This window comes from Copidosoma floridanum, unplaced genomic scaffold, assembly GCF_036245765.1.
Source record: "Copidosoma floridanum isolate Cflo_tuat_1 unplaced genomic scaffold, Cflo_Japanese_pri ptg000025l, whole genome shotgun sequence".
Taxonomy (NCBI): domain Eukaryota; kingdom Metazoa; phylum Arthropoda; class Insecta; order Hymenoptera; family Encyrtidae; genus Copidosoma; species Copidosoma floridanum.
The window spans coordinates 5,135,267-5,162,758 of NW_028321902.1; the positions used below are offsets into that span (position 1 = coordinate 5,135,267).

Below are 27,492 nucleotides of genomic sequence, written 5' to 3' on the forward strand. Positions count from 1 at the left end.
TTTAGAAATGCCTTTACTTTCGGAATCTAGTCAAAATAGTTGAAAAATAGTTTCACACATTAATAATAATAGCCTCCTTAGTGTTACTATCCATAATGTAAGTAATATCCGAAAAGGTGTGGATAGGGGTTAATGAAAAACTGCTTCAACTTCAGGAAAAAAAAAGACTTATTTATCTAATACAAGTGCGTTTATGCATATATCATATGTACGAGACAAATGATTGTTCACGAATGAATATTATCTAGCATACGACCTATATGTTAAATTTGACGAAATCCATTAGTTACAAAAAGGTTATTAGTGGTAAGTGAAAATTTTATTTTCGAATTTTCCGCCAATCAAGTTATGATTAAACTCGATCGAGAATATCGAATATTGATTAATCGACTCTCTGCGCTCCGGGTACACCTAACCTAAAATTTTCATCTCAGATTTACTCTCAATTGTTGAGGGGAGAGTATATCGAGCAGAGATTCTGGGTGTCGAGTGTGTTGACTCCAAAATTTTCCAGCAGATATTGCACTTGCACTCAACCAGAGGGGAATGGTAAGGGGAAAAAATTAGTGTCCAAGTATTAACAATACGATTGTACTTGAAAACTCGAGACCAGCAACATCTTTGACTGGACACTTATGAGGTTAAACCTGGTCAGAGCATCATAGAAGTGCGAAACGAAGAGTTTCCGTAGCCGTCGTCGTTGCGGACTTTACTGTTTCCTTTCGAGAGTACATTCGACTCGTTAAAACCGAGTCGACGTCAGCAACTGTAGAATATGTCCGTGAATTTCGTCGAGGAAAAGATTAGGCACTACCAGAGGAGTGTCGAAAGATCGCTCCATGACTCGGCTAGGGTGAGTTTCGTACCATACGTAAATTTTTTTTATTTTATCTTAGCTTTGGCGTTTGGTTGCTGTTTTGCGTTCTCCTTGCACGTTCTCACTTTATCCATTTTTTTAGTTAAGTAATCTCTCGTGATTGTTGATTTCGTCGTTTAATCTTGGTTCCGAACGCGCGAAATTCCAAGTCCTTTTCCAAGTCAAAGTTCAACAATATTTTTCCCTGTAACTCCGTAGGTATGCACACGCTCTGGGGTCGGATTTTGTTTTTTACTTTTTGCGTAAGCAAACTGAAAATGACCGTCCTAACTGGGATAATACATTTCGAATGTATATTTTCCATTTGGAATTACCCAGCTGTTTACTTGTTTGTGTAACTTCCATAGTATTACTGGTACTTGAGCGATAATTTGGTTGGAAAAAAAAAAAAAATGTAACATCTTGCTAAGCAATGGTTAGTTTGGCTTTGTTAAAATTTACAAACAATTTCTATAAGCAGATACCTTTCCACGATAAATTAAATACCTTCAATGATCGTTTATTAAAACTTTGTCTCTTTTCCTTTATACGTGATATTAGGCTTGCATAAATTTATGAATATTTATGAATCAACTTTAACGTGATTCCAATTCTTTTATTTATTTATCAATATCAATTTATCCTGTTTAATTGATAAATTTTATTATGTTTCCAAAAAAAGAACATACATTTATGATTCATTCCAGCTGTTGTACTGTATTGGGCAGTTATCTAGGTTACCAGTAACAGTATTGCATTTAGAGGTAACTGGAGTTGGACGCACTGTCAACTCTTTACGTAAAATAGAGTATGGTGTGGGCGATGCCGCTAGACTTTTGGTTGCCAAATGGAAGGAGATGGTGTCAAAGTCAAGCAATGAAGAGGATGATGAAGCTTGTGTACCGGATGTTCCGGAAAGCTACGAATCACCAGACAATGATAGCGAACCGGAAAACGCCGCTACACAAGATACATGTGATTACATTAAAAACGAGCCAGAACAATTGATAGCACTCTCACCACCTGGTGAACTTGAAATAAACGATGAATCGTTTGATTACTTAAAAAACGATACTCTAGCTTCGATCTCTGATGAAAAGGAAGAGATTAAGGATAAACATAAGAACAAATCGTCGAGTCTTAGTTCAAAGCATATTTCAAAGAACTCATCAAACAAAGACAAGAAATCAAATCACAAAGATAAAAATGGCAGCAATTCTGAATTTAGGAGTAAGCAGGAATCCTCGAGAGTGTCTAAAGAGTCAGAACAAAGTACAAATAAAAACAAAATTAAAAATAAAAGTGAATCGGGTTCATCTCCATCTACGTCTTCAATAAAGGATAAGAAATGTTTAGAAAATAAAAAAAGGAAATACTATTCGAATTATGAAGATGACGATAGTAACCGAAAGAGGCTGAAAGAATCGAGCAGTGAAGAGGAAGAAGAAGAGAGCGATAAGAATAATCTTATGATATACGATCAGGAGTCAGAACAGGAAAACGAAAATGTAGAAAAGATTGATGAAGAAGACGACGAGGAGAAAGAGGAAGTCGAGGACGAGGAGAAAACTACATCTTTTTACAAAGAATCGCGAAAGGAATCTAGTCGGAAAGGCACGAGCAGCCACGGTGATAAATCAAAATCGAAGGATAAACATCACAGCAGTTCCAGTCATAGATCCAAATCAAAAGAGTCCAGCGATAAATCAAAGAGGGACGAAAAGCGTTCGAGCTCCAAATCGCACGAGCGCGAAAAAGATGAGAAAAACGGCAAAGAATCGTCCAAATCGAAAAAATCTCTTAGTTCCTCTAGCAGTAAGGATTATTCTAAGAATAAAGATAAAGACAAAAGTAAAAGTAAACACAGCAAAGACAAAGAATCTAGTGGCAAGGATCGAAAGAGTGAGAAAGAAAAGAGCAATGAAAAAGTCAGTAAAGATGATAAGGTCAAATCAGGAGATAATAAGGAACGTAAAGAAATAAAGGAATTGAAGGAACGCAAGACTGGACTTAAAGATAACAAGGAACACAAGAAACCAAAAGAGTCTGAGGAGAAACAGGAGCAAAAGAAGGAAAAAAGGATTTCTGTGGAACATGAGGATGGGATCGATTGCAATTCAGGTACCAGTTTTGGTGATGCTCTAGGCATGTGTCCAATGCCTCCAAAGTCAAAGAAAAAAAAAGAAAATCCCAGTCCCTCTCCCAGTTTACAGAAGCCTTCAAAAATAGAATCAAGCTCGAGTTCGCACGGGTCTACTGCTTCTTCTTCGAAAAATAAATCATCTTCATCGAGCAAAACAAAACCAGAGCCTCCACACAGTCCAGAGGTATGATTGTGCTATAGAAAAAGCAATACACACCATGTAGGTGATACAAGCAAGTTATGACTTTAAAGTCATTAAATTTAATTTTTCTTGTGTTTCTCTTTCAGTCTCTCCCTCTTTTATCGTCCAATGTTACATTAGAGCCGCTAAGTAAAATCAAAGAGGAAATTGATTTGGCATCCACCTTACCAGAACCCAGCCCACATTACCGACCGTTACCTCAAGTCAATCACATGCAAAGAATGTTGGATGAAGACCAAGTGTTGGCTCAAGTAATATACGCTAAAAATCAAAGGTAAATATATTTTTGTGCATCTACAGTAAAAATACAATTTTCTGTGCTATCATGCTTAGCGATTATTAATAAATTTGTCCGTTATGCAGGACAAAAGTTTTCTCTGGTAACAAAACTGGTTACACCACTGTGCCAACTCTGCATGAGATGTGTATTCGCGTTCTCATAGAAAATATAGATGGTAATTAATTAAAAAAAATATTACTTTCAGGTTCTTTTTTTTCTTTAATATTCATAAGAGCTGTAAATAATCCTAGTTTTTTATGTAGCTCTCGAGGTCACTGGTGGTGTACCTTATTATATAATAAAACCTATACTTGAACGAGCATCGCCAGAACAACTTTTCATGCTCGAACATCACAATCCATATTTGACGGAAGACACGGATTCGCTGTGGCAATTCCACTGTGGTAAAGATTTTAGAACTAAAAAAAGAGAAGAAATGGAAACATGGAGAGAGATGTATCTCGTAAGCTTGTCGTATTTTTTCTTTTTTTTTTTCGATCATCTCAGATGGTAAAAGAGAAAACGATTTTAAACATTTTATTTTTGTTTGCAGAGATGTTTGGACGAGCGAGAGGCAAAACTGAAAGCTCTAACTGCCAACATAAAACAGTCTATCGACAATTCGGCTCCTGTCAGATCAACAAAGCTTGCCTATATTGATCACATGGTCAAACCTCCGCGAAACGTATTGCGCCAGCAAGCACGGTATGGCACTGCTAACTCGACGCCTAAGAGTTCCGATCTCAAGAAGAAGCTGATTATTGCTGCTGCGTCCAGTTTGGGTGTCAGTAGTTGTAGCAGCAGCATCAGCAGCATCAGCAGCAGTGGTAGCAGCAGCAGCTCGGTCGAAAGAATTTCCGTGTCAGCACCGCCACCCGTTCGAGTCAGGCATGTTGGTAAGTTAATGTGAAATTTGGTTTTAAAAAAAAAAAGGCCAATTATTACCGAAACTTTTGAATATTTAAATGCCTATTTTCTGCAGCACCCATTAAAAAAGCAAAGGCGCCGTTGATGGCCAAGGCTCTGCAAGCGATAAAAGGTCGTTACAAACGATAGTGACGAATTTAACTGACCTCAAGAACAAATGGAAATTAATAATGCTGGCTTGACGGAAGCCAGTCTATTTATATATGTATTTTTTATTACTTATTGTAATAATTTATTGTTGATAGAAACAGAATCGCGAAAAAAAAAAAAAAATATTTGTCAAATATTGTTCATGAATAGACATGTAATGTAGAATACATGCAAAGAATATCGTAACTGTTTTTCTTTTACTTTTGTTTGTAATTGAGAGTGTTTTTCTTGATTATTTTATGCAGAGTGATTTTTGAATCTTCCTGTTCTCATGTATAACATCTCTGAAAGAACAATTTTACTTTTTGTTTTGAAAATTTGAGGTTTGATAGAAGTTGTGCATCTATTAATATTCCTCCACTGCAATGATTTTTTTTTAATTTTGACAAAAAGTAACAGGTTACACACATGTTTAATAAACCAAAATTGTTTTAAAATATCAGAACATAAGTGTTTTATTAATTTTTTAAAAAAAAGAAAAATTTAATAATAAATACATTATTACATTTTTTAACAATTGTAGTAATTATTGCTTCTTTAGACTTACAAAGTCCAGTTTGCAACAAGAATTTTTTACAATTATGTCATTGAACAAATAATAGTATTATTTTGTAATTCAACATTACGCAAATGTCAAATGTGATGAGTCACCAAAATTTCTTTTATCAATTTCCAATTTTTAATTAATTATTTTACAAGAAATAGCCACATCTTGTAAACTACTAACAAAAATGAAAGTTGTAGTATCAAAACAAAAAAATCGGGGACTCAATTAAACATTGACTTCCATACAAATTACTGTACATTTCAAATGAAAATACTTTTTGATCGTTACTTCCTTAGAGCTCAAGGAAAATGATTATCTACTGCTTAAATTACACAACTCAAAGAAAAACCTACTTATGGCTACCAACTCTCCCATATTTGATTATTTACAGGAAATAAGCCAGTAATGCTTACCAGCTTATTTTTTGTACATGACTTCGAGTCGAAAGTGGGTAATACGTATTAATCGGCAACACAGCGAAGCCTTTGAATAAATTTTTTCCACTTGCTCCGATGTAAACGCTTTCCTACATGTAAGTATGTACATTCTACAAATATTGTGGTTTCAATACTTGTTTGTAACGAAATTTTATGAATTTTTGTACGCATTGCATTTAAATAGAAATATTCCCATAGTTATAGTTCAAACATTCATTCAATATTTATAAAAAAAAAGTTGCACGAGGATGTATAACTGCTGAATAATAACAAATAAACAATTACTGACTAGAAAATTAAAAACTTTCTTCTCATAGGTCTTTTTCAACATTAAAATCTATTTAAAACAACCATTTCTAAATTACCAAACATTGCAATTATTGTATTTAAAAATAGCCATACATACAAGAATTTGAACACTCCATACGAGAATATTTCTGTTATAAGTAAAATTATGCAGATTAAATTGAAACACCATCACTGGTAAATAAGGATGATCATAAATCGTTTAAATTTACAACCCATTCATTTTTTCGGATCGACTGTTGAACTTTCAAGAGATCGGTATAAATATAAATAATTCACTACAGAGAAAGAAAACTGCCAACTATCTGATTTTATGTAAAAACTCAAGTTACGAAAACTTTTTAATAAATAAGCCTCGAATCATTCAAAAATGATAGAGCTAAATTTTTTTTTTTCTTTTCAAAAAATTTTTAAGTAAAATTTTTTTCTTTTTGCATGAGACATCGTTTCATGGACAATTAAAAAAAAAAAAAAATAAAAAAAAAAAAAAAATAAAAAAAAACAATTTAAATTTCTCTGCAGTAAAGAGTTTTTGGAAAATTTTAAAAACTACTTTAAATATCAAACAGCGACAAACATGCAAACAGGTTTATTTTTAAATTAAGTGCCTGCTGAGAAATACTTCTGTTATATACAGTAACTTAAAATTCATTTACGTTACTTACATACGTGAAGGGAAAGCTTCCTTAATATTTTCTGCACTATGTTTATCTCCACATGCACACTTAACTCACTTTTATTTACAACACTATATGCTACATGCTGCAGTTTATGGTAAAAATACTAATCGATACCATAGTTCCGATAAAATTGCGGAATCAATGAGAAGACTCACGTTTTTTTTGTTAACGAATTTCTTCTCGATATTCAAAACTACGGTTACACTGCAGTACCAATACAAACAAGAGAATTGTTTTTGTTGTAGTATCGCAAAGATAGAATACTTGAACAGTTCGTCGCAAATGTTTGTGGATTGGCGATTGAAGTAAGATTCGATGAGCCACTGTAACAAAATTCAATTTTAAATCAAAGCCCTTTAAATGGTACTAAGGTGTACTTATGCTACATAGTAAAGATGATTTTTTATTATAAAACGACAAAACTTACGGATTCCCCTTCTTAATGTAGTCTTGGGTTGACCATAGATGCACTGTACCGTCTATACTAGCACTAGCCAAATATTCACCATCTGAGCTCCAATCTAAGCTCATAACAGAGTCTTGGTGACCCTTTAATTCCGTTAAAACTTCATTTGTCGCCAAGTCCCATATGGATATGCTCTTATCATCACCTAAGAGATACAAGAAACGAGTCATAATACATCTCATAAGTACATTTAAAAACTTAAATTGTAAGAATATGCCTCACCGGAAGAAGCCAAGTATTTTCCATCAGGACTAAAGGCAAGACTATAAATCGACGATCGAGCACCAGTGTAAACTCTAAGCAAATTTCCATCGTCTTTGTTCCAAAGCCTAACAGTTTTGTCAGCAGAACCCGTCGCCAAATAATTCGTGTTTGGATGAAATCTCACGCACTGAAACAATAATTTTCCCTTAATTTTAACAGCACAGAAATTTCTTTGCGTCTTTTTTTTTTTTTTGTTTTGAAGCTCACGTTAACATCCATAAAATGACCAGCATATATCCTAAGTGGAAACGTTCTATCTAACGTCCAAAGTTTAGCTGTTCTGTCGTGAGAGCCAGTCGCTATGTACAAATTAAATACACTAGTGTCCATACACCAAATCGGATAATTATGGCCGCTAAAAACAAATGATTTTTTAGTAGTAACAAGTGCTGTACTTTTTAAAATTTATTAATTACCTGTAGACAGCTGCGCAAGTATAATCCTCGAGTCTCCAAGCTCTCATGTCTTTATCACTGGACACTGAAAGCAGGACTTCGGGCTCAGGAATAAATCTCATGTCATGAACAACGTCGGAATGACCTCTGAGTATAATAGCTCCTGCTTCATCTCTAAAAACAACAGAGTAGAGTAAAGCACGTTTTTAGCATATATTAAAGCTTTGATTAATAGTTAAAAACTCACATATCGCCATCATCTAAGTATTCGACACTAGACACAGGATCGCAGGCAAGGGGAATACTAGGAATCCTCACGTTAGGCCTTAAAAGTACTGTATCACCGATCCCCCAGAGCCTAATTTCCGATGTACTAAAGCCCACAGCCATTTTATCCATGCTTGGTGTAATTATACCAGCGCTCGCACTTTTGAAATACGATTTTTTGTATTAGGAGTCGAAGTAAATTATTTTTAAATTATTCAAGATAGCTTTTCACCAGCACAGCTTACTTTTCAATAGCGTTATTTATCGTGAATATCCGAAGAGGCTGATGGGCACTGTTCTGTATCGATCGAATGGCTTCTTGAAGTTCACGCATATCCCGATCAACACTGGTCCCGCCAGGCTGCTCTACGTGACCATTGATCGTGACATCGGCCTTTTTCTCATTCTCTTCTTCGCTTTCATCTATTACCGAATACAAATCGGACACGCTTTTAATTACCGTTATGTTCGTGTTTATCACCTAAAAATCATCAATCATTGAAAAGCTTGTTATTCCTCGAATATTATTTTGTAACGTACCTGCATTAGAACGACATGGCCGTGTTTCGAGAGAAATTTTTGAAGAACTATGTGCGCCTCATCAGATAGATTGACTTTGTATTTTCGCGACCTGAAATTCTTAATGTAGGGACGCAATTCGATGTCCTGTATGGAAAAAACAGTGGAAAGCTCTTCTAAAAAATCTCGCTCCTTATCCAACGTAAAATCTGCTTGATAATTTTTCAAAAATTGACCAGCTGCTAGTCTATTCCCAGCGTGTAGAATTTCCAAATATAGATGACAAAACACTGGGAATAGAATGTTTTTTAGTTCCACTTTTGTTTTTTCATCCGACAATCCAGCAATACACTGTCTCAACCTGAAACATTGAGAATCGTTTAGTCATTGGTTTTTTCTCACCACTATTTAACGGTATTGAAAAAAAATGCATACTTCTGATAAGCTTGATCCAACGCAGTGATGTCGTTTGAAATTGCGCTAAAAACTATGGAATTGTCCCTAGACGTGCCGCACTCGGCAGTTACGCTTAGCGTCATTTCTTCGCTACTCCGACAATTGGCTTTTTCAGGTTTTTTAAAAATATCCAGATCCTGCAAAACACAAGTTTGTCCATTTATAAAAAACAGAAATAATAAAAAAGATGTCATGTGAACAATTTTAAAGAAAACATCATCGTCGACAAGCACCGCACACGCGACAGATTTGGAGGTGAATCGGCATTGACATCTCGATTAAAAATAATCTCCAAGTGATATAAATCAATTCGCGCTCAACTGCACTTATCAGTTTGAGAGTCAAAAAAAAAAAAAAAAAAAAAAAAATGTAAATATACACTCACGATGTTATTCATTTCAAAACACACACACCAAATTAATATAAAACCGATGATTTAGCTACAAAAAATCAACACAATGTTATATCATAATTTGAGTAAAAAAAAAGACAATAAAGCGATAAAAACCCGGGAGCTAACAAACAAACGGTTGAGGTTAGGGCCGCACGTTACAGACCCAACAGGCGGTCAAAGCCGACGACGAGGCGCACGAAATCCGGCGAGAAAAACAACAATAATGTAAATGAAAGATATCGAAAACAGAAGAGCCACTCGTACGTTTAATAAAGCAAAGGCTCGGCTAGCGTAGAAGCAAAAAAAAAAAAGATGAGAAAATAATTGACGATCCTCGACCTGGTAGCGGCGACGCTTCAGGTAGGACTCGACGGTCGCGTTGATGACGTCGAGCTTGTTGGTGCGTTTCATCTTCATCTGCGGGTCAGCAGGTCAGCAGCAGGAGGTGCTTCCTAGGGAGGGCATCGGCTCCTGTACTTTATACGTATGATTATCAACGGAGATTTTGTTGTTCATTGAGATGATCAGCGTCAGTAGGAGCACAGTGTTGGGGTTGAACCCCATCGGGGGTGTTGGAGGGACACCGCATGAACTTTATTTAACGAACACCCTTCGCGCGCTGAAACCTCTTATGTTATAATTTTTTTTAAAAACATTTACAACGAGCAATGATCGCATTTAATCAAAGGTCACTCCACTCCGAACTCTCGCAGCGCAGCAACTGAAGATGAGAGAGCTCAGAGAGTGAGAGCCTCCTCCTCCTCTCCTCTATCCCTACTGCCCATTTTCTGTGAGGAGTCGACGACCCGCGCTTTTTGTTATTCAACATTTTTGGAGCAATAACTTTTGTCAATTTTCATGAATTTCAATAAAATTATGCGCTTGGAGCCCGCATTTCGTTAATAAGTATAACAGTCGAAAAAAAATATATTTAATCGCACACAAAATATTTTTCATCAAATATCGGTTCATGCGTGTTATTATTATTTTTTTTTTATTCATGCAAAATAAGTAGTAACACATACGCTTTTCCTATACATTCACTCAAAGAAGATGGTTTTGCTTGTACTAATTATGTCATATTTTTTTATTTTTAAAACTCACATTAGCAAACGATTTTACATACTAAAATATACAATGGCGAATAAAAAAAGTAGTTGAAAATGAAAATTCATGAAAAATTTTCATACTCCGTGTGATATTGGTAAATGAAAAAACTAAAAACACGGCGACATTTGAAGGGGGGGCGGGGCGCATGTTAAAAGAAAAGTGGAAAGGGAAAACAGCTGATTTAAGCAACAAATGTGCAGTGTGTAGTGTGTGTGACGTCATTTGACGTCAGAAATGTTCTGCTAGTGTTTATATTTTTTTCGCAGCTGGAAAGCTGAGGATGTTCTCTCTCCGTTCATAATTCGATTTTTTGATCATCATAATTCTTAAAAATTCCTAAAAAATTCGCGCGTAAAGTTTAACTAATAAACAAAATATTTAGTGGTTGTAGAGGGGAAAGGCTTTCTTGTGTATATTGGCATCGTAGAAATGAGTGACGAGGTCGCGACGACTTTCTCCTGCTCCAGAAAAAGCAGTATTCGGAGCGTTTCGTCTAGCGAACGGCAAGGTACCACTGTTGTATAATCTAATAATTATTCAGGTTACGCCAATGTTTATGATCATTACTTTTACCACTAGGCGTTCACACGATGGCGTGCCCCACGAGAACGCAAGGCGACGGTATGGAAAATACTTTGGACACCTGTGCAGACAATAATACAGCCAAGGTTAACGAAAAGCCCATCAAGATAAGATTGGGAGAAGCTTTGATCTATCATCCCACGAATTTGAAGCAGCAGATTTCGACGGCCCCAATGGCGCCAACGGGACAAATTGTCAATTTAGTTCCCAACAAAACGTTGACCCAAATCAAAAGGGACAAACACATTCTTCATACTTTGAAATCGAAGGAGCCTAAATTCGTTCCCTACGAGCCTTACAAAGCTGCTGTCAATCCAATTGTTCCTTTTGCAAAGAAGAAGAAGAAAGTTTCGTCGCGGAACAATTTGGATATCAACGTCATGGTGTCACAGCTGGCTCAACTGAAGACTGAAGAAGTAAAGAAGAGCGTTTCAAGTGACAATAATACCACTCCCTGTGAGAGCGAAGATGTCATGAAAAAACAGTACGAGGCAGAGATCCAAAAGTTGAAGGAAGAAAATACTCAGTTGGAAAATCAATTGAAGTTTCAAGCTCAGGTATTTACGTCTGTTAATTTTTTTTTTCCACAGCATAATTTCAATTTTTCAAAAACTGTACTTTCTTTCAGGTGAATGGGGAGTTGAAAAATTTGTTGGTCGCTGCAGTTGGTGAAGATTTGGAAACAAGGGTTCACTTACTGACAGAGGACAAACTGCAGCTGTCTAGAGCTCTTTTGAATTCAGCTAAGCATCTCAACACTCATCAAGAACAAACTGAATGGCTGGCTGGACAGTGTGAAGTTTGGAGGAGCAAATTTTTAGCTAGCAGGTATGCTTGAAAAGTTGCTTTGAAAAACAAATTTTGACTACCATAGTTATTTTTTTATTTATTTATTACTAGCCTAATGGTGGAAGAACTTGCCAAATGGAAAGCAGCATTGTGCCAAAGAACGACAGACCTTCAGGAATCGATAAAAAGACTCTTGGAAGAGCGCAGTAAAGTTAGAGACACTTCTCTAAAAACGTACAGGTACAACCATGAATATTATTTTGTAATTATAACACTTGCATTACAAAAACAACTGAAATTATATGTATATTTTAGGACTTTGAGCATTCTTAGAGAAAATTTTGACCCAGTAGGAGCAGCCAGACCTCACGAGCTTCCCAGTACAAATATTATTGATCTTTCTGAAGGCTGTTGCCAATTGTCCGAACTTTTGAAAACTCACTTACTCAGTGGCATGGACAAAGTCGATCTTCGCAGGGAAATCAACATAACTGGCCTCGAAATGAAAACAATGGCTGAAAAGAACGCTGAACAGGTTTGTGGAATTTAAAAAAAAAAAAAGTAACGTCACATTGTAAAAATATGCTCTTTATTACACATAGCCTCTGTTTTCATAAAAGTTCCACTTGTCAACACAGAAATATATATATCATTTCTTTGTAATATGCATTATTTGGGTTTGCAATCGTCAAATTATACATGTAAAATATCACTTTAAAATTCATTATCTTAAATCTTAAACGTTCAATCATTTCTGTACGCTATTACTTATATTTTGCATTAAAAAAAAAAAATACACTTAATAGCTAATTCTTGGTCTTATGCATATTTCACAGCTACTGATGAGCCCAAACTTGTTATTATCGGGCAGACAAGACGTGGCCTGCAGTGCGGTCATGGGTGCCGCAGTAGCAGTAGGTGGACCCAGTATATTCCTGCCGTCAACTTCAGGATCGTCCTATGCTTGCTGTCCACACTGCAGTGGTGATGTCAAGCAAGTCTGACAGAGAAGAAGTCGTCGACGAGGCGCCGTTGTACGTTCGATAAAAGACTGAGAGTGAATGTTTTCTTGTACATTTCAAGCAATATTGTCATGCGGTAAGTAATGCCTTCTTTCGACAAAATGGTGATCGATGAACAATATTCATCGCAAATCGTCGCGTGCGCGTAATTGTACAAAATTATTGTCAGTTGTTGTTTCAAAGTCTGTATCTACAGACGGACGTAGTAAAATAGTACTTTTTACACGGTGAAACTTTCCATCTGCTAGTATTGAGTGTCGCGATCGATGCATCTGACCAATGAAAGTGATGTTTTAACGCGATATCCACTTTAACTGCGTTAAAACCTTTCCAATTCCTCGATATAAATCTATTTTTCACCTGATTTAACGAGTCAGGTTTTTAATAAAATTTCCATACAACCAGCAGACTTCCTTCGAAAATTGTAAATTGCTAAAACCTAGTTTGAGGTTTTATAATTGTACATAAAATGAAATCAAGCGCTGGAAATCGCTTTAACAAAAAAAAAAACCAATAAATAAACAAAAACTCTGTCCTTTCTGTTTCTTTCGACACTCTCACAACACATCGATAAAAGAAAAAAAAAACCTTCGACAGGAGTTCAGAGGGAAACGAAGCTCTCCGAGAGGATGTTGGCAGGTAGCGCTGTGTAAAGTTCGGTAGTCGTTGTTTGCTGCGATAAAGTCGAGGAGCCTCTCTCGGAATAGAAATCCTCCTGAAAAAAAAAGAGGTACATGTAGCTTCTTGTTTTTCTTTTACCAATCATCATGGACTAGTTTTAAATAAAATCACCCCATACTTCATCGTCGAGTACGAGCGACTTTGGGCAAGAACGGATTCTATGACTAGACAGTCGGATCACGGTGTGCTCGGCAAAAGCGTCCCTGAGCACGACGTCGAGGATCTCGCCCCTATCGTCCGCCACGTCGGCCTGTGGCTCCTCCACTATGACGATCTGTCGATTCCACCGATTATTTAAAAGGAATGTGTGGTAAAAAAAAAAAAAATAAATAAATAAATACCTTTGTGCTTTCGTTGAGCAAGGCGCGAGCCAAGAAAATCAAGATTCTCTCGTAAACCGTGAAAAGATGCCTAGAATCGCTGACCAGTTTCTCCGGCAGCCTGGACACCTTCTCCCACAAGTAGACCCTCTGCAGGACCCTCATGATCGCCTGGTCGGCCATTTTCTCCGAGGGATCGAGATTGTGTCTGTGAGAATTATAAACGGAAATTCAGTACAGCTTAATTCTGGAGAAGATGAGTATAAAATACCTTATGGTTCCGTTGAAGAGCGAGGGATCGCCGGGGACGAAGCAAATGCAGCGCCTCAACATGTCGAGCGGCACCTGGGAGATGCTCGTGCCTCCGATGAAAATTTCACCGGCCGGCAGCTCCATGAACCGAAACAGCGCCGAGACAAAGGCCATCTTCACGTCCGCCTGTACCGAGACGACGGCTGGAAGAGGAAAAAAAAAAAAAAAAAAAGAGTTGTAACAACAAAGACAGCAAAATGCAGTGCTCGGTTCGTCACGTACCAAGTTTTTCGGCCGAGGCTAAGCTGAACGAAAGGGGCTTTCTGCAGGAGTCCTCCCGGTCGTAGAAGAGGACGTTCCTGAACTCCAAGCTGCCGTCGGTCGGCCACATGCTCGACAACCTGGCCGTGCCCTCTCGCTCCTTTGGTATGTTTTTCATGTAGTGGTCGACGCTGTTGAGAGCCATGAGGCTCGTGTAGACGCTGTTTATGGCGCTCGCGGCGTGCACGGCGCTCAGGGTCAACTGGAGCGTGCAAAAATACGCGAGACCGAATCGCGACAGGCCATTCGAGTCCGTGTAAAGCACCTCGCTCATCAATATCACCGCACTCAGGACTAGAACTATAACGAAGAGTTTGTGGTTCATTATAAACGAGCCTCAATTTTTTACGTATATATGTGGTTATACGTACTCGATAGTAATTTTAATCTGAACTCGAGCCACAATCTCGTAGCGTACAGCATAAAGTCGTACGTCGAGTTCTCGTTGAAAAGCTTGTAATACCTGCAAAGGAAGAAACAATTAATCAACGGTCTATAGTTAGTTTGGGGTGGGGGTGAATGTAAAACGCATATATATATACTTTTTGGTAAAATCTTTTTCTTTGGAGAACGCTTGAATGGTGGCACGACCTTGGACTGTATTCCCAATGTGGTTCAAGACTAGCGTGGCCGAGGTGACTTTCAACTCGTGTAGGCTCAATACGGCTCCCCTGAAACGCGGTCAAGGTCAAGTGGTTGGAGAAAAAGAAGGAAAAATAAATGTCAATCGCTCCCCTACCTCACGTATACACTGAACATGACGGATATGACGACAAAGGCCAAGGCCGGCAGGAGCAGCCACGGCGACAAATACCACAGTATTGCCAAGCTAAAGCAGCTGATGCCGCAGTTCATCAGAACCGTTATTATTGCCCGAGGCAGGACCAAATCGACTGTGGACAAAAAAGTGTTTTTTTTTTTAACTATCATATGCGTGATGCGTGTGTATACAAGACCCACCCTCCTGCAGGTTGAGACTGCAGATGTTGAGCAGCAGAGAAATCGTGGCCGTGCTGAATATCGAAATTTGCGCTCTGACTAGACTTTCGACCCAGTAATCGTGTAACTTTGTCGCCGCCGCTGTGACCGTCTGAAAGTACCAGAAAAAAAAAAAAAAATAAATAAATAAAAACCACATGATCAACACAGCCATACGCCGCGCACCTTGTTGTAAGCAAACGTCAGGATGACCCCGCACACGATCATAAAGCCAACCTGCATGGCGAGCACCCCACTCGCCGATTTCACGTCGTCCACGTTCATCTGAAAGGATGGAAAAGTCGCAATGAACCGCTGCGAGTAATTGAGAATCCAAAAGTGAACAAGTCGCGTACCTTGCCCACGTGGACGATGCAAACCGGAGCCACGGCTATGGAGAAGGCGTAGAGCGCCGCGAGGAGGGCCAAGAGGGCGCAGACGGCGAAGCCACCCGTGTACTCGAGATACACGCCCAAGCCGGTCTTGGGCTTGGCTTCGCTGAAGCTGTGCAGCACCGGGAACTCCAAGCTCCTGCCGACGAGCAACTGGTCCTCCAAGTGCGCAGTGCCCTCCAGACCAAAGCTACTGCCGTTGTCCGTTCTAGGCGACGAGGGGGTCAACCTCGCGGTGAGCTCCTCGCTCCTGAGCCTCATACTGGCCATCCTCGACTGCAGCCTCGCCGACTTGGCGTACCCGGGACTCGACTGCAACAACTCCCTGTGGCTACCGCTCTCGACGATCCTACCCTCGTGCATGACGTAAACGACGCTACACCTGCTCAACAGCTCTATCCTGTCACTGGCCAAGACCACCGTCTTCCCGGCGAGCTGCCGCTGGAGCACCGCGTCCAGGATCTCGAGGCACTCCCGGTGCCCGACGCTCGCCAAGGGCTCGTCCAGCAAGTTGATGTCCCGCTGGGCGTAGAGGACTCGCGCCAGGCCGATCTTTTGCCGCTGGGCCGGGCCAAACTCCGCGGCTCCGAGGTCCGTGTCGTCGAGGGCCGGCAGCCCGGCGATCTCGCTGTGCAGCTGGGTCGAGCGCATCACCCGGTAGTAGCGACTCGAGTCGTACGGCTCGCCGAAGAGGACGTTCTCGCGCACGGTGTCGTCCATCAGCCAGGGCTCGGTGGGCACGTACGAGCAGGTGCCGTCGAGGGCGACGGTGCCACCGACGCACTGCAGCTGCCCGAGGATGCTCAGGAGGAAGGACGTCTTACCGGAGTCTTGGGGCCCGTAGATACCCACGACCTTGCCCTTGGCCACGTAGAAGTCGATCTCCGAGAGGCCGCCCAACACCGGGCCCGGGAAACTCTGCAGCTCCACCGAGTGGCTGGCCTTGTTGGTGCTGCCGCCGTCCACGTAGAAACTGTCAGAGGTATTTATACAATTGTCACTTAGCTTCCATCACGATCCAACTTTTTTTTATCTGGTTATACTCACCGCGAGGAGCGTTTGGCGGCGTTGGCGCTCTTTGGTCGGTTCTTACTGGACCAGGTGAAGTGCCCGTTGTTGATGATGATTGCAAAGTTCCGGTCGATCGGCTTGTCCAGGAAACGATCGGCCTCCTGCAGTATGAGGATCGACTGCAAATAACGCAAAGGGATGGATGAGCATGTGGCGGGTGAAAACGCGCAAAAGCAATTTTGTACAATATATAGGTGACCTTGAGCTTGTTGAGAAAAGCCAGGCCCCGTGAGATGCTGCTCAGCGCCATCCAGCTCGTGCGGACGCATTGCTTGAGGTTCACGAGGAACAGCACCAGGACTGGCACGTACCGGACGAACGAGATCTGCTGCCCAAAGTGCAGGGTGAAGAGGGTGATGGTGGCCACGGTGGCGACCGGGATCATGTGCACCATGGAGAGACCGCAGCCCTCGCTGAAACCTCCGAATTGCATCTCGTCGAGCTCCCGGCTTCTTATGTCTGGAAAAAACAACCAAACGACACTTGTTGAGCTTCTCACATATATATAATATTTATGTGAACAATTCATCGGTATACGTATACTTTTAATTTTATCCTGAAAGTGCCGATCCCAGAGGGCTATCTTAGCCAACTGAATGTTGCTGATGAGCTCCTCGACGAGGGACATCCTTCGCAACGAGTACTCGATCGCCCGCGCGGCAAAGGCCTTCGTACAATAGGCCACGATTACCTGAAAAAAAGAAAATCGATCTCTCTCCATACCTTCCATTTTTGTCCAAGGGAAATAATGTTATGGCGAAAAAGTGTATTTGACGTACCAGGGTGGAATAAAACAGAAGAATGACGAGGATGCCGGACAGGGCCCACGTGCCAAGGGTCAGCCAAGCGAAGGCGGCGATGATGACGAGTACCGTGGGACCGCTCAGGGCGACCGGTCCCAGGCCGATCAGCTCGTGGAGGATCTCGCTGTCTGGAACAAAGTAGGTGAGGGTCTGAAACAACAAAGCCCAGACACTCCTGATACGTCCGATTACTCGCAACGCCCGGATGACGCGTGCACTCAATTTGTCTATACGTATATGTGTACGGTTGGGTATTACCTGCTGTGCACCGGTTGAACAGCGGAGGGACGAGCTGAGGAGTTTCTTGTAGGCGACCGCCAAACAAGCCGAGCGCAGTCGACAAGCCGTTCTGTTGGAGATGAGGGGGATAAATGAATATTCGATCCATCGAATCGTATTACGGAGGACATACCTGAGGTTCAAGGCCAAGCTCCAAGCGACGAGAAACTGCGAGACGACCTCGATGAGGATCAAAAGACCGGTATGGGCGAAAACGATCATCTCGTCGACGATCAATTGACGCTCTTTGGCGCGCATCGCTTCCCCGTTGATCGTCGCGTTGCTCGCTATGCTCTTGTTGACGAAGCTCACCGCCACGTTGAGATCGTTACGGTCCTCCGTCGCTCGGATGATCTCCCTCAGCACGAGTATCTATTACACACGACACCTCGACTCTTATTTATTTATTTAACGTTTTGTCTTCTTATCTTCCAGAGGAAGAAAAATATCGAATCTTACCGGTCCGGCCAGGGAGACCAGAGTACCGGCGAGGTAGATGACGGAGCCAATGAAGACGCGCGTGCGGACAAAGTGCCAGGCCACCCGGGGAATCGACGCGCCGGCTTGGCCCTTTTCGACAAAGTGCGCGTGCAAGAGAGCCTCCAATCTGAAGACCGGAAAGGGAGAACTTTGTATTATTTTTATTTTTTTTCCCTATATGATGCAAAGTCACGCGCGTCACCTCGGCCCGTTGACGTTGCACGTTTCCCTCTGTGAAAGACTCGGCAGGGCTTTGTCCCTCATCCCACTGGCGTAGCCGGCTTTGAGGTACTCGTTCAGCCAGCCGAAGGACGCGTTGGAGAAGAGACCGATCCTGTCCAGCGGCAGCTCCGAGCCGATCGTTCTGAAAATCGGCACGCATCTCTGTTTTTTTTTTTTTTTTTGTTCCCCCCCTTTTTTTTCAGTTGTACATATTGTATAGTATGTGTGCATATAAATGTATACCTATTGAACCTGACGAGGGCGAGGCTCGATAGGGCGCTGAGGTACCTCGACAGCCTGTTGTGCGGCACGTACGCCGAGCTCGGTTTTTTCATAGCTCTGCCGCTGAAACTCTCCGCGCAACTCAGGCTGCAAATATCCAAGCCACGCACCAGATTCACATCAATTAAGCCTTGCGTGTATGGGTATGTTATTCCGGCGCACGTAATGCCTCCTCATCGTCATCATTTTTTTTTTTTTTTTTTTTTTCACGTTTTACAATACAGGTAGGTACACCTTTTTTTTTTTCTTTCCTTCATTCGTCATTGATTAGCTTTTAGGTGTATATCGTTCGGGGAACGCGCGCGGCGTCGACGGTCCCACAATCGAAAGATAAACATCGCGCTCTGTACGTGCATGTACATTTTTATATACACGCGCGCGCGAGATAAACTGTCTGGATTGAAAGAAAGAGAAAAAAGAGTATCTGTATATACCCGGGTATCGCCGATTTTTGGTTTTTATTCTAAAATATGTGTGACCATTGTTTCCGTGTCCTATTACTATATAAAAAAAAAAAAAGAACCGGTTCCATCCCGATATTTTCTTGGTGAAATCATCGGTATGTATAGACAAGAATATTAATCAAGTCCCAGGATCGAGACTGAGAATAACATCGAGTAACTGTTATTGTTTTTTTTTTTTTTTTATTTATTTATTTTCGTTCTCAATGACTTTTCAGAAAGTAGAAGAGTAATAACCAAAACAATAACCAAAACAAAAAGAACTTATGATTTTCTAATAGCATTTTAATAGAGAAAAAAAAAAAACCATCACGTAATCTCAAATCCGGACTCTGTTAATCGTTATTCTTAGTATACATTTAGTAACGCTTTTTTTTATTCGTAACAAATGATTAAGTAAATGACATATTGGAATATAAAAAAAAAAAAAAAACACTCGCTGGTCACCCGGACAAGGACGCACGTATAAATACACACCCGGTGCGACACGATCTACGATATACCCAAAAAAATTGCTCACTTGGTCCGATCGGACGACCCGTCGGAGCCGGATGGGTTTTGCCGGTTCAGCTGCAGGCTGTTGCTGTTGTTGGACGAACTTGACATTTCGATGATGACGCACGTGTATGCACCGAAGACGCGGCCACATTGGGTGAACTTATATTCTCATCCACCACCAAGACAACTCTATGTGTCACGAGCGCTTTGCGAACATTTTTGGCGCTTTTGCGACAATCCAAAAGAAATACATACACACTTGTATTGTCTATATACATGTAAAAAAAGCCGGTCTTCCTCTCCCCGTTTAGTTGTTCCTCTCTCCCAGTCTTCCTCCTCTTTTATTTTGAGAACCAAACGAGACGAAAACAAAAAAAAAAGAAAAATTTGGATACAAAAGGATGCAGGTATACATTTATACACACAGAGCTTTGTATATTGCGTGTATCAGCAATGCGCTCGTTTACCGGTTATTGTATCTTTGGGGGGGGGAGCAAATATTAAAGATAAAGCAAGATTTCGAGAGAAAAAAAAAAAAAATGCTGCTCGGATAGGTGTAGATAAGCGTGAGACCCAAAAAAAGCCGCTCCATGTGTACACGGTTTGTACGAAAGATCTGGTCGAAGGAAAAAAATAAAAAATGTATATGTATGGAGTGTGCATACATGTGTGTATCGGGCGAATAAGCCGCAAACCGCGCGATTCCGTACACCGGGAGGGAAAACGATCGAATACCTATGTACTCGTGTGTAAAATTAAAAATAATAAAAAAAAATAAAAAAGAGTAAATAAACAAATCGCAGACCCGATGAGCTGTACACGCTCGTTGTCGTCGTTCTAGATTTATTGTAACAAACAACATAATACACGTACATAGTGAAAACAAAATAAACACACACGTGTATAATACAATCATCTTGGCATCGATCACATATGCACGGCTGATCGAGCGCAATTGGCGACGAGATAAGGAAGAAAAAAAAAATGGTAAAAATAAAAACTAAAAGTAGCGTGTATACCAATCAAGCGCGCAATAAGTAGACAGAGACAGAGAGAGAGTGTGTCCCCCCATCGGTTATAGTTATAAAAGCGATGATGATATTTTACACATGTACACGTGTATATGCATTATACTTACACGTACGCAATCGTACTCGATCAATATTAAATTGATGATTCGTGCGCTACATATTTACGATTTACCAATCGTTCGCAATGGCACTGCACGCTGGTGCACGTGTACGTATGTATACACCTATATATCTATTTAATCGGTGCTCCGAAACGTGTGTACTTGAAGGGTTGGACGAAAAAAAAAAAAAATAATATGATCGTTATGAATCGCTACCGATCGAGGACGGGTATATAATTATTGTAATACCGATATTAGGCCCATGTGCGAGCATCGGCACTATCACTGTAGTACTGCACAAGCGTACACGTTAATTATAATAAAAAAAAAAAAAAAAAAAAAAAATAGTAAAATGTATATATATAACGTAGACGATCGAGCGCGCGCGAAGGCCTCGTGCCGACTACTCGCGTTAGAGAGTATACGCGCCAAGGTACACCCCAGCTCTTCGCGCGCGAGTATACTATACATAAGGCCCCTCTTTGCTTCCTCTCTCTCCTGTATGTGTATGCATGTACATTTTTATGTAACAAACACACACGCACAAGCATGTGCGTAAGGCTTATCAGTTATCTCTTCTTCTACTTCGGTGCTCTCTCGTGCTTATATAAAAGCTGCTCTTTGTGCGCGCGTCTTTTTTTTTTTTTTTTTTTTCGTCATCCGATCGCGCGCCGATTTATTTGTTATATCGATACCACATATACTACATGTACTCGAGGCTTTTCTTGTGCGTTGACGTATGATATGCATATGAAAAAAAAAGTAGTGATTAGTAATTTGCTTTTTTTTTCTATTTTATACTCGCAGAGCGATCGATTCGTGCGGGCAAAATATTGTGACGGTGATTAATCGACCTTCGGACTCGCTCACGGTGCGAGAAAATTCCATTTTTTTTTTTTTTTTCGTCTTTATCTTCTTCTTCCTATGTATACACGCGGCGATCGAAGCGATTACGTTCTCGCGATTAGCGGATTATGCGTTTGCTGTAAACGCAGGGAGCTTCCAAGTGGGATTTTTTTTTTTTTTTTTTCGCTCTGATTGTCACATATTTTTGTAGTTACCCTGAAATGAATGAAAATAATGTGTATGTCAATAATTGTTTCTTGGGTTTTTTTTTTTTTTTTTTTTTTTTAAGGAAGAAAAAAAAAGCAATGGTACTTTGTTAAATAATCACTGTAAAAGCACTTTATTATTTATTACTATGTCAACAACAAAACTCATTTACCAAGCAAGAGAGTTATTTCACGCTCAAGTTGTCGTGAGTATATAATTATACGTTGGGGAAGCCAACAACACAAATATTAAACAGTATATAGTGCACGCACTCTCACTCAATGTTACGTATATATATTATACTAAACTTTTGTTAAAAAAACTATTTTGACGGATGAATCTGACCGAAACAAGCGATTGTATGTTACTCGCGCGACAAATTGTAAAAATTGATTTAAAAACGTTATTCATATAAATATGTTACACACTATATGGCAGTAGAAATCTTTAAATTGTAAAAATGTCGAGCCGCGTCGTTTACTTTCATGATGATGCCGTCGTGGTGGTAGGTGCCCTCTTGGAGGTGAAATCGTGCATGCGGCGTAGTCGTTTCTTGAGCTCGGCCGGGAACTTGTCGTAACACTTTTTGCAAGCGGGCCGCAGATCGAATTCGAAAAATTTCGTCTTCTGGTTCATCTTTTGGTCGCAGAAGGCACAGGCAAAGTGGTGGACGCACCAGGCCTTGTTCAACGCGGTGAAAACTAAAAAAAAAAAAAAGAAATCCCCAATCAAACCTATACACATAAGGACGAAAAAAAGGGAAAAAAAAGAAATGATTAAACTTACCATCTCCAGCGATGACCTGATTGCACACGTAACAAAGATTCCCAAACAACTGGTGGTAGTGAGTCTCGCAGTAGGCGAGGCCCTTTTTCTCGTAATGCCGATGCCCCAAGAAGGGCCTTTCACACTTGGCGCAGACGAAATGCTCCACGTGCCAGTGTTTTCCAAGAGCAGTGACCACCCGCTCCTCGATCGGTCGACGACAAGCTCCGCAGATCGGTATGCCCATCTTGTCGTGGCACCTCAGGCAATACAGCTCGTTCTGTCAAACAGTAATCAAGATACATCGAGACATATTTTAATTTATGAATGCGCGTGTGGTGTTTAGCCAGTACCAATTCGTTGGCCGCGTATCCGGCTCTCGAGCGGACTTCCCTCGCGTCGGAGTTGAGCTCGACCCCGCAGGTGGTGCAACTGAAGTGGTAAGGATGGTAGACCTCGTTGCGGAACCGCAGCGGTTTGTCGTCGATGACGCCACTGAAAACCACACAATGTTTGAATATATTTTCTTTGGTGAGTAAAAAAAAAGAAAGAAAAAAAATATAGGTATCCTTACTGGCACTGGTAACAGATGTGCTTTCCCAGCACGCCGGCCTTGACTCTGGCGTTGCACTCGTGACAGAGAGCTCTGCCTTGGCACTTGATGAATCCAGCATCGGCCAATTCGCCGTTGCACTCCTCGCACCTGAAGCACCCCGGGTGCCAGTTGGCGTTCATGGCTTTGATGACTCTCCCAATGATGAACTCCCCGCACTTTCCACAGCAAGGGGCAAAGAGAACGTGAAAGTCGTGCTCGCAGTACTTCCTTCCCTCGAACTCGTAGAAGGTTCCATCTGGAAATGGTCTGAAGCACTGGGCACAGCTGGAAAATCAATCGAGCGTCACTTTAATGTTTCATATGGGTCCGGAACAAATTGAAACGTGGTTTGAAAAAATTCAGACTCACACGAAGCACGAGGGGTGCCACAGTTCTCCGTTGGAGTTGACTATTTTCTCGTTTGGCTCGAAGCCTTCTCGGCATCTCGAGCAGAACATGTGATCCAGTGACATGTTGAAGCTTATGTTTTTGATTACTCTTTTTAAAAACAAAAATATTCAATCAGTTACGATAGGTGTATGGGTAAAATATGTTCGAAAAAAAAAAATCATCAAAACGCAGCTGTTTATTATAATGCAGTCTGAAAAGCCCGCATGACATATATGTGTTTAGAAAAATTAAAAACAAACATTCAGCCAAAAATGAGTGTAAGTAATACCCAGCAGGCTCGTTAGCATGATTTTTAGTTCTATTATCGCTTCCGTGGTAATTTTTGTAACTTCTAGCAGGAATAGGTGGTTCATGATCGTCAACAATCACATTCCAATTCAACTCCTCGTAATCAAAAGAACGTGCGTTATCAGTTACCAAATTTTCTGGTGGTTCACGGCTAGCCGTGTTGTCCTTGGAACTGGTTACGCGTCTGTTGTACAAACTGCTCTTACTCAACGAGAGCAGTGACATGGATTGGGGAAAAGGAGCTATTCTAGGAGTATCAGTCATGTTTCTGATCAACACTGACGTTTAAGAAATAAGTCAACTTGGAGATTTAAAAGCTATCTAGCTATGATAAAGCCAGACATAGATAACAGAGCCATCAAGTTGTCTTGTTGCAAAGGACTCATCACCAACTGATTTGCAATGCACACAAAATAAACATCAAAGTTAAATACTCCCCCCTAAACAACTTGGCAGCAGCTGCTATTGGGTGTATCAGGTAGACACACTAATATATAAGCATTAATCGTCGCACTACTTAGTTATAAATTAACGCACACGTCTCGAGAATGTATTAGTTGGTGATAAATAAATAATACATAGATGTGAGGGAGGAGAAAAAAAAAACCAATTTTAAACGCGCTTGCAGGTGCACTGAAAACAAAATGATGTAAAAGGCTCTGTTATGATAAAGAGTGTGAGTCAGCACCAAAAATAGAAACTTGAAAAAAAAAAGGAAGGAACTGCGGCTGCCTGCTGTAATGTAAGTATGCTTACCCCGGCATACTGATAGATTAAATATGTAGGTACGCTCCAAAAATGCTTTGGGTTGACAATCGGCCAAGTTTATAAATCGATTTTATGGAGACCTGTAGATTTCTTCTCTCTACTTTCCGTCCACAAAGATATCGTCTCGGCTGTACAGTGTGTATAAATACAAGAATAAGAAAAGGTATCGCAGAACGTCTACGTACAACGAAATACTAAGTTTGTATAAAACGTCGGCTGGGCGTGGAGAGAAAGCTGAAGTAATCGAGAGAGATCCTTACCGTAAATGACGTTTGGTGTTTTGCAAAGGCCTCCACTTTGTTTATTTTCCTCCTCCAAATCCTTGTTGTGAGCCCGGTCGTATAGATATATTTGTACGAACAACACGCCCTCGCACTATACCGATTTCATTAACTAAAGCGTTATACCGTGCCCACGTATATGCAATACCTATCCCACTACTGTACTGAACTATTTGTCTCTCCGATGATATGGCTTGTGTAAGTATAAGTAAGGCAAGCAAGCAAGAAGAAGAGTAGTGCGTGGAGAGAGAAATATATGAGAACGAAGCGCGTTGTTGACCAATCGCCGCTTGGAATTCTGCTGTGCCCTTTTTGAGAGAACCACATGTAGCGTAATATACCTATACCGTAAGAACGCGACGACACCGCTGGTAGTATAGTCCGGTTTCCGGTAGCTGAAGCAATCAATAAGGAACAAATCGGAGATAGCGTCCAAACTTTGCAGATCGCTTTGTATTATGGTCTGTAAACATGGAAAAATAGTTTTGTCCAACCAAACCACGGGCTTCAATTGTTATTAAACAATTAGTAAAAATTTACCATTTTTTTTCTTAGTTTTTCTCATATAACTTTTTTTGTGGCTGTCGGATTGCAAAAATAGCTAAAGATATTTTGTTCGTTATTTAATTATCTACCAATCTGTGTAAATTAGATCATTGGAAGACTTTTTTTCGCGAAGTTATATTGCAAAAAAGTGCAAAAATCGTCGTTATAAATTGTCATTTTGAAACATCCATAACTTTTATAATGTTTGATGAAAATGCTTCAAAATTTGGTATTCGATAGCTCTTATAGAGATCTTAAGCCATACTCAAGGCTTTTCTTGTATTATGAAAAATAACGTAAATAAACTATAATTAATTAAAAAATTCATTTGATTGTCCTGATCGTTAAAATTGAGCTAGACTGAAACTTTAAAATGGATTTCATTCAGAATACAAAGGACTTCAATATTGTAAAAAAAAATTTTTTTTTTCAATTTTTACCCCGATTTTTTACAAAATTTAATTTTGCAATATTAACAAATTAACATTACTCGATCATTTTCTATTGTGGAGAAGTAGAACTAGTTCCATCTAATAGTGTATATTTTTACACAAAATTACAAAAAAAAATTTTTACGATATGATGTTTTTAACTGTAGTTATTAACAGTTTAGTGTTTTTTGCAATTGTTTAATTTCTATCGGTTTTTTCGATTTAAAAAAAATATATTTTAGTATATACATAGCATCCGTTGTTGTTATATATGACTTACAGATTTTTTAACAAATAATTGACAGTTAGAAAAAATTACTTATTTATACAGTTTTACGTGCGATAACGGCCTGTGTACGGCGGATTGCATATTTCAGGCGTTTCCATACCAGTTCGAAAAATCATATTATTTGATCTTTTACTTTTATTATTGTTTTGTAATAACTAAAAATACATAAACATACATTTTTATACAAAATTTATTATGTGAATGCAAGAAAATACGATGTACATGATATTTGTTGCATAAATTTTTTATAAAATACTTTTTCTAATATTTTACGTTTTTTTGTTACTGGTGTGTGATCACTATCACTCTCGGTGTCATCTTCTATTTCGGCGAACAAGATGTCATCAGAATCGTCTTCTAATACTAATTCACTCATCTGAATTTGAATTTGCTCATGCTCTACGTTCTGAGTACTGTATATGTCGTTATCATCTTCATCTTCACTAAGAGACACTATTCTGTCTTCCATGTTAGCACAATTTTTACCTTCACAGTAAAATGCTTTTCCTAATTATATAGTATTAGAAGACGATTCTGATGACATCTTGTTCGCCGAAATAGAAGATGACACCGAGAGTGATAGTGATCACACACCAGTAACAAAAAAACGTAAAATATAAGAAATAGTATTTTATAAAAAATTTATGCAACAAATATCATGTACATCTTATTTTCTTGCATTCACATGATAAATTTTGTATAAAAATGTATGTTTATGTATTTTTAGTTATTACAAAACAATAATAAAAGTAAAAGATCAAATAATATGATTTTTCGAACTGGTATGGAAACGCCTGAAATATGCAATCCGCCGTACACAGGCCGTTATCGCACGTAAAACTGTATAAATAAGTAATTTTTTCTAACTGTCAATTATTTGTTAAAAAATCTGTAAGTCATATATAACAACAACGGATGCTATGTATATACTAAAATATATTTTTTTTAAATCGAAAAAACCGATAGAAATTAAACAATTGCAAAAAACACTAAACTGTTAATAACTACAGTTAAAAACATCATATCGTAAAAATTTTTTTTTGTAATTTTGTGTAAAAATATACACTATTAGATGGAACTAGTTCTACTTCTCCACAATAG

General features: G+C 39.7%; 5 protein-coding genes across 6 annotated transcripts; 2 read left to right on the forward strand and 3 right to left on the reverse strand.

Annotated features, from left to right (window-relative positions):
- The first annotated feature begins 454 nt into the window (after positions 1 to 454).
- EloA (transcription elongation factor elongin A) lies at positions 455 to 5,031 on the forward strand. The gene is made up of 7 exons (XM_023392315.2): positions 455 to 853; positions 1,564 to 3,183; positions 3,288 to 3,475; positions 3,565 to 3,656; positions 3,745 to 3,944; positions 4,035 to 4,377; positions 4,464 to 5,031. The coding sequence occupies exons 1-7, from the start codon at positions 776 to 778 to the stop codon at positions 4,535 to 4,537; spliced, it is 2,595 nt and encodes an 864-aa protein (XP_023248083.2). The 5' UTR covers positions 455 to 775; the 3' UTR covers positions 4,538 to 5,031.
- A 1,340-nt stretch (positions 5,032 to 6,371) lies between these two features.
- wda (will decrease acetylation) lies at positions 6,372 to 9,991 on the reverse strand. The gene is made up of 10 exons (XM_014348463.2): positions 9,629 to 9,991; positions 8,875 to 9,032; positions 8,461 to 8,800; positions 8,166 to 8,401; positions 7,901 to 8,080; positions 7,675 to 7,827; positions 7,466 to 7,613; positions 7,217 to 7,385; positions 6,956 to 7,139; positions 6,372 to 6,851 (listed from the first exon to the last, which is right to left on the reverse strand). The coding sequence occupies exons 1-10, from the start codon at positions 9,704 to 9,706 to the stop codon at positions 6,728 to 6,730; spliced, it is 1,770 nt and encodes a 589-aa protein (XP_014203949.1). The 5' UTR covers positions 9,707 to 9,991; the 3' UTR covers positions 6,372 to 6,727.
- Positions 9,992 to 10,657: 666 nt separating this feature from the next.
- On the forward strand, positions 10,658 to 13,284 carry LOC106636150 (golgin-45). The gene is made up of 6 exons (XM_014348459.2): positions 10,658 to 10,907; positions 10,979 to 11,538; positions 11,610 to 11,809; positions 11,882 to 12,010; positions 12,086 to 12,305; positions 12,607 to 13,284. Exons 1-6 carry the CDS (start codon positions 10,829 to 10,831, stop codon positions 12,772 to 12,774), a joined length of 1,356 nt encoding a protein of 451 aa, XP_014203945.2. The 5' UTR covers positions 10,658 to 10,828; the 3' UTR covers positions 12,775 to 13,284.
- On the reverse strand, positions 12,351 to 21,290 carry LOC106636149 (ATP-binding cassette sub-family C member 5-like). Its single transcript, XM_014348452.3, has 22 exons — positions 20,971 to 21,290; positions 19,855 to 20,170; positions 18,835 to 18,960; positions 18,572 to 18,733; positions 18,349 to 18,496; positions 18,023 to 18,261; positions 17,869 to 17,959; positions 17,587 to 17,760; positions 17,351 to 17,498; positions 17,007 to 17,266; positions 16,784 to 16,926; positions 15,701 to 16,709; positions 15,531 to 15,629; positions 15,327 to 15,456; positions 15,106 to 15,259; positions 14,909 to 15,037; positions 14,738 to 14,829; positions 14,328 to 14,666; positions 14,065 to 14,248; positions 13,815 to 14,001; positions 13,592 to 13,747; positions 12,351 to 13,507 (listed from the first exon to the last, which is right to left on the reverse strand). The coding sequence occupies exons 2-22, from the start codon at positions 19,938 to 19,940 to the stop codon at positions 13,394 to 13,396; spliced, it is 4,170 nt and encodes a 1,389-aa protein (XP_014203938.2). The 5' UTR covers positions 19,941 to 20,170; positions 20,971 to 21,290; the 3' UTR covers positions 12,351 to 13,393.
- Positions 21,291 to 22,133: 843 nt separating this feature from the next.
- Positions 22,134 to 25,098, reverse strand: stck (LIM zinc finger domain containing stck). 2 transcript variants are annotated; one of them, XM_014348460.2, is made up of 6 exons: positions 24,833 to 25,098; positions 23,747 to 23,875; positions 23,357 to 23,662; positions 23,136 to 23,277; positions 22,804 to 23,062; positions 22,134 to 22,718 (listed from the first exon to the last, which is right to left on the reverse strand). In XM_014348460.2, the coding sequence occupies exons 1-6, from the start codon at positions 24,838 to 24,840 to the stop codon at positions 22,501 to 22,503; spliced, it is 1,062 nt and encodes a 353-aa protein (XP_014203946.2). In that variant the 5' UTR covers positions 24,841 to 25,098; the 3' UTR covers positions 22,134 to 22,500. The 2 variants fall into 2 exon arrangements, with proteins under 2 accessions (XP_014203946.2, XP_014203948.2); XM_014348462.2 differs by lacking the exon at positions 24,833 to 25,098 and adding an exon at positions 24,057 to 24,824.
- Between the last annotated feature and the right edge of the window lie 2,394 nt (positions 25,099 to 27,492).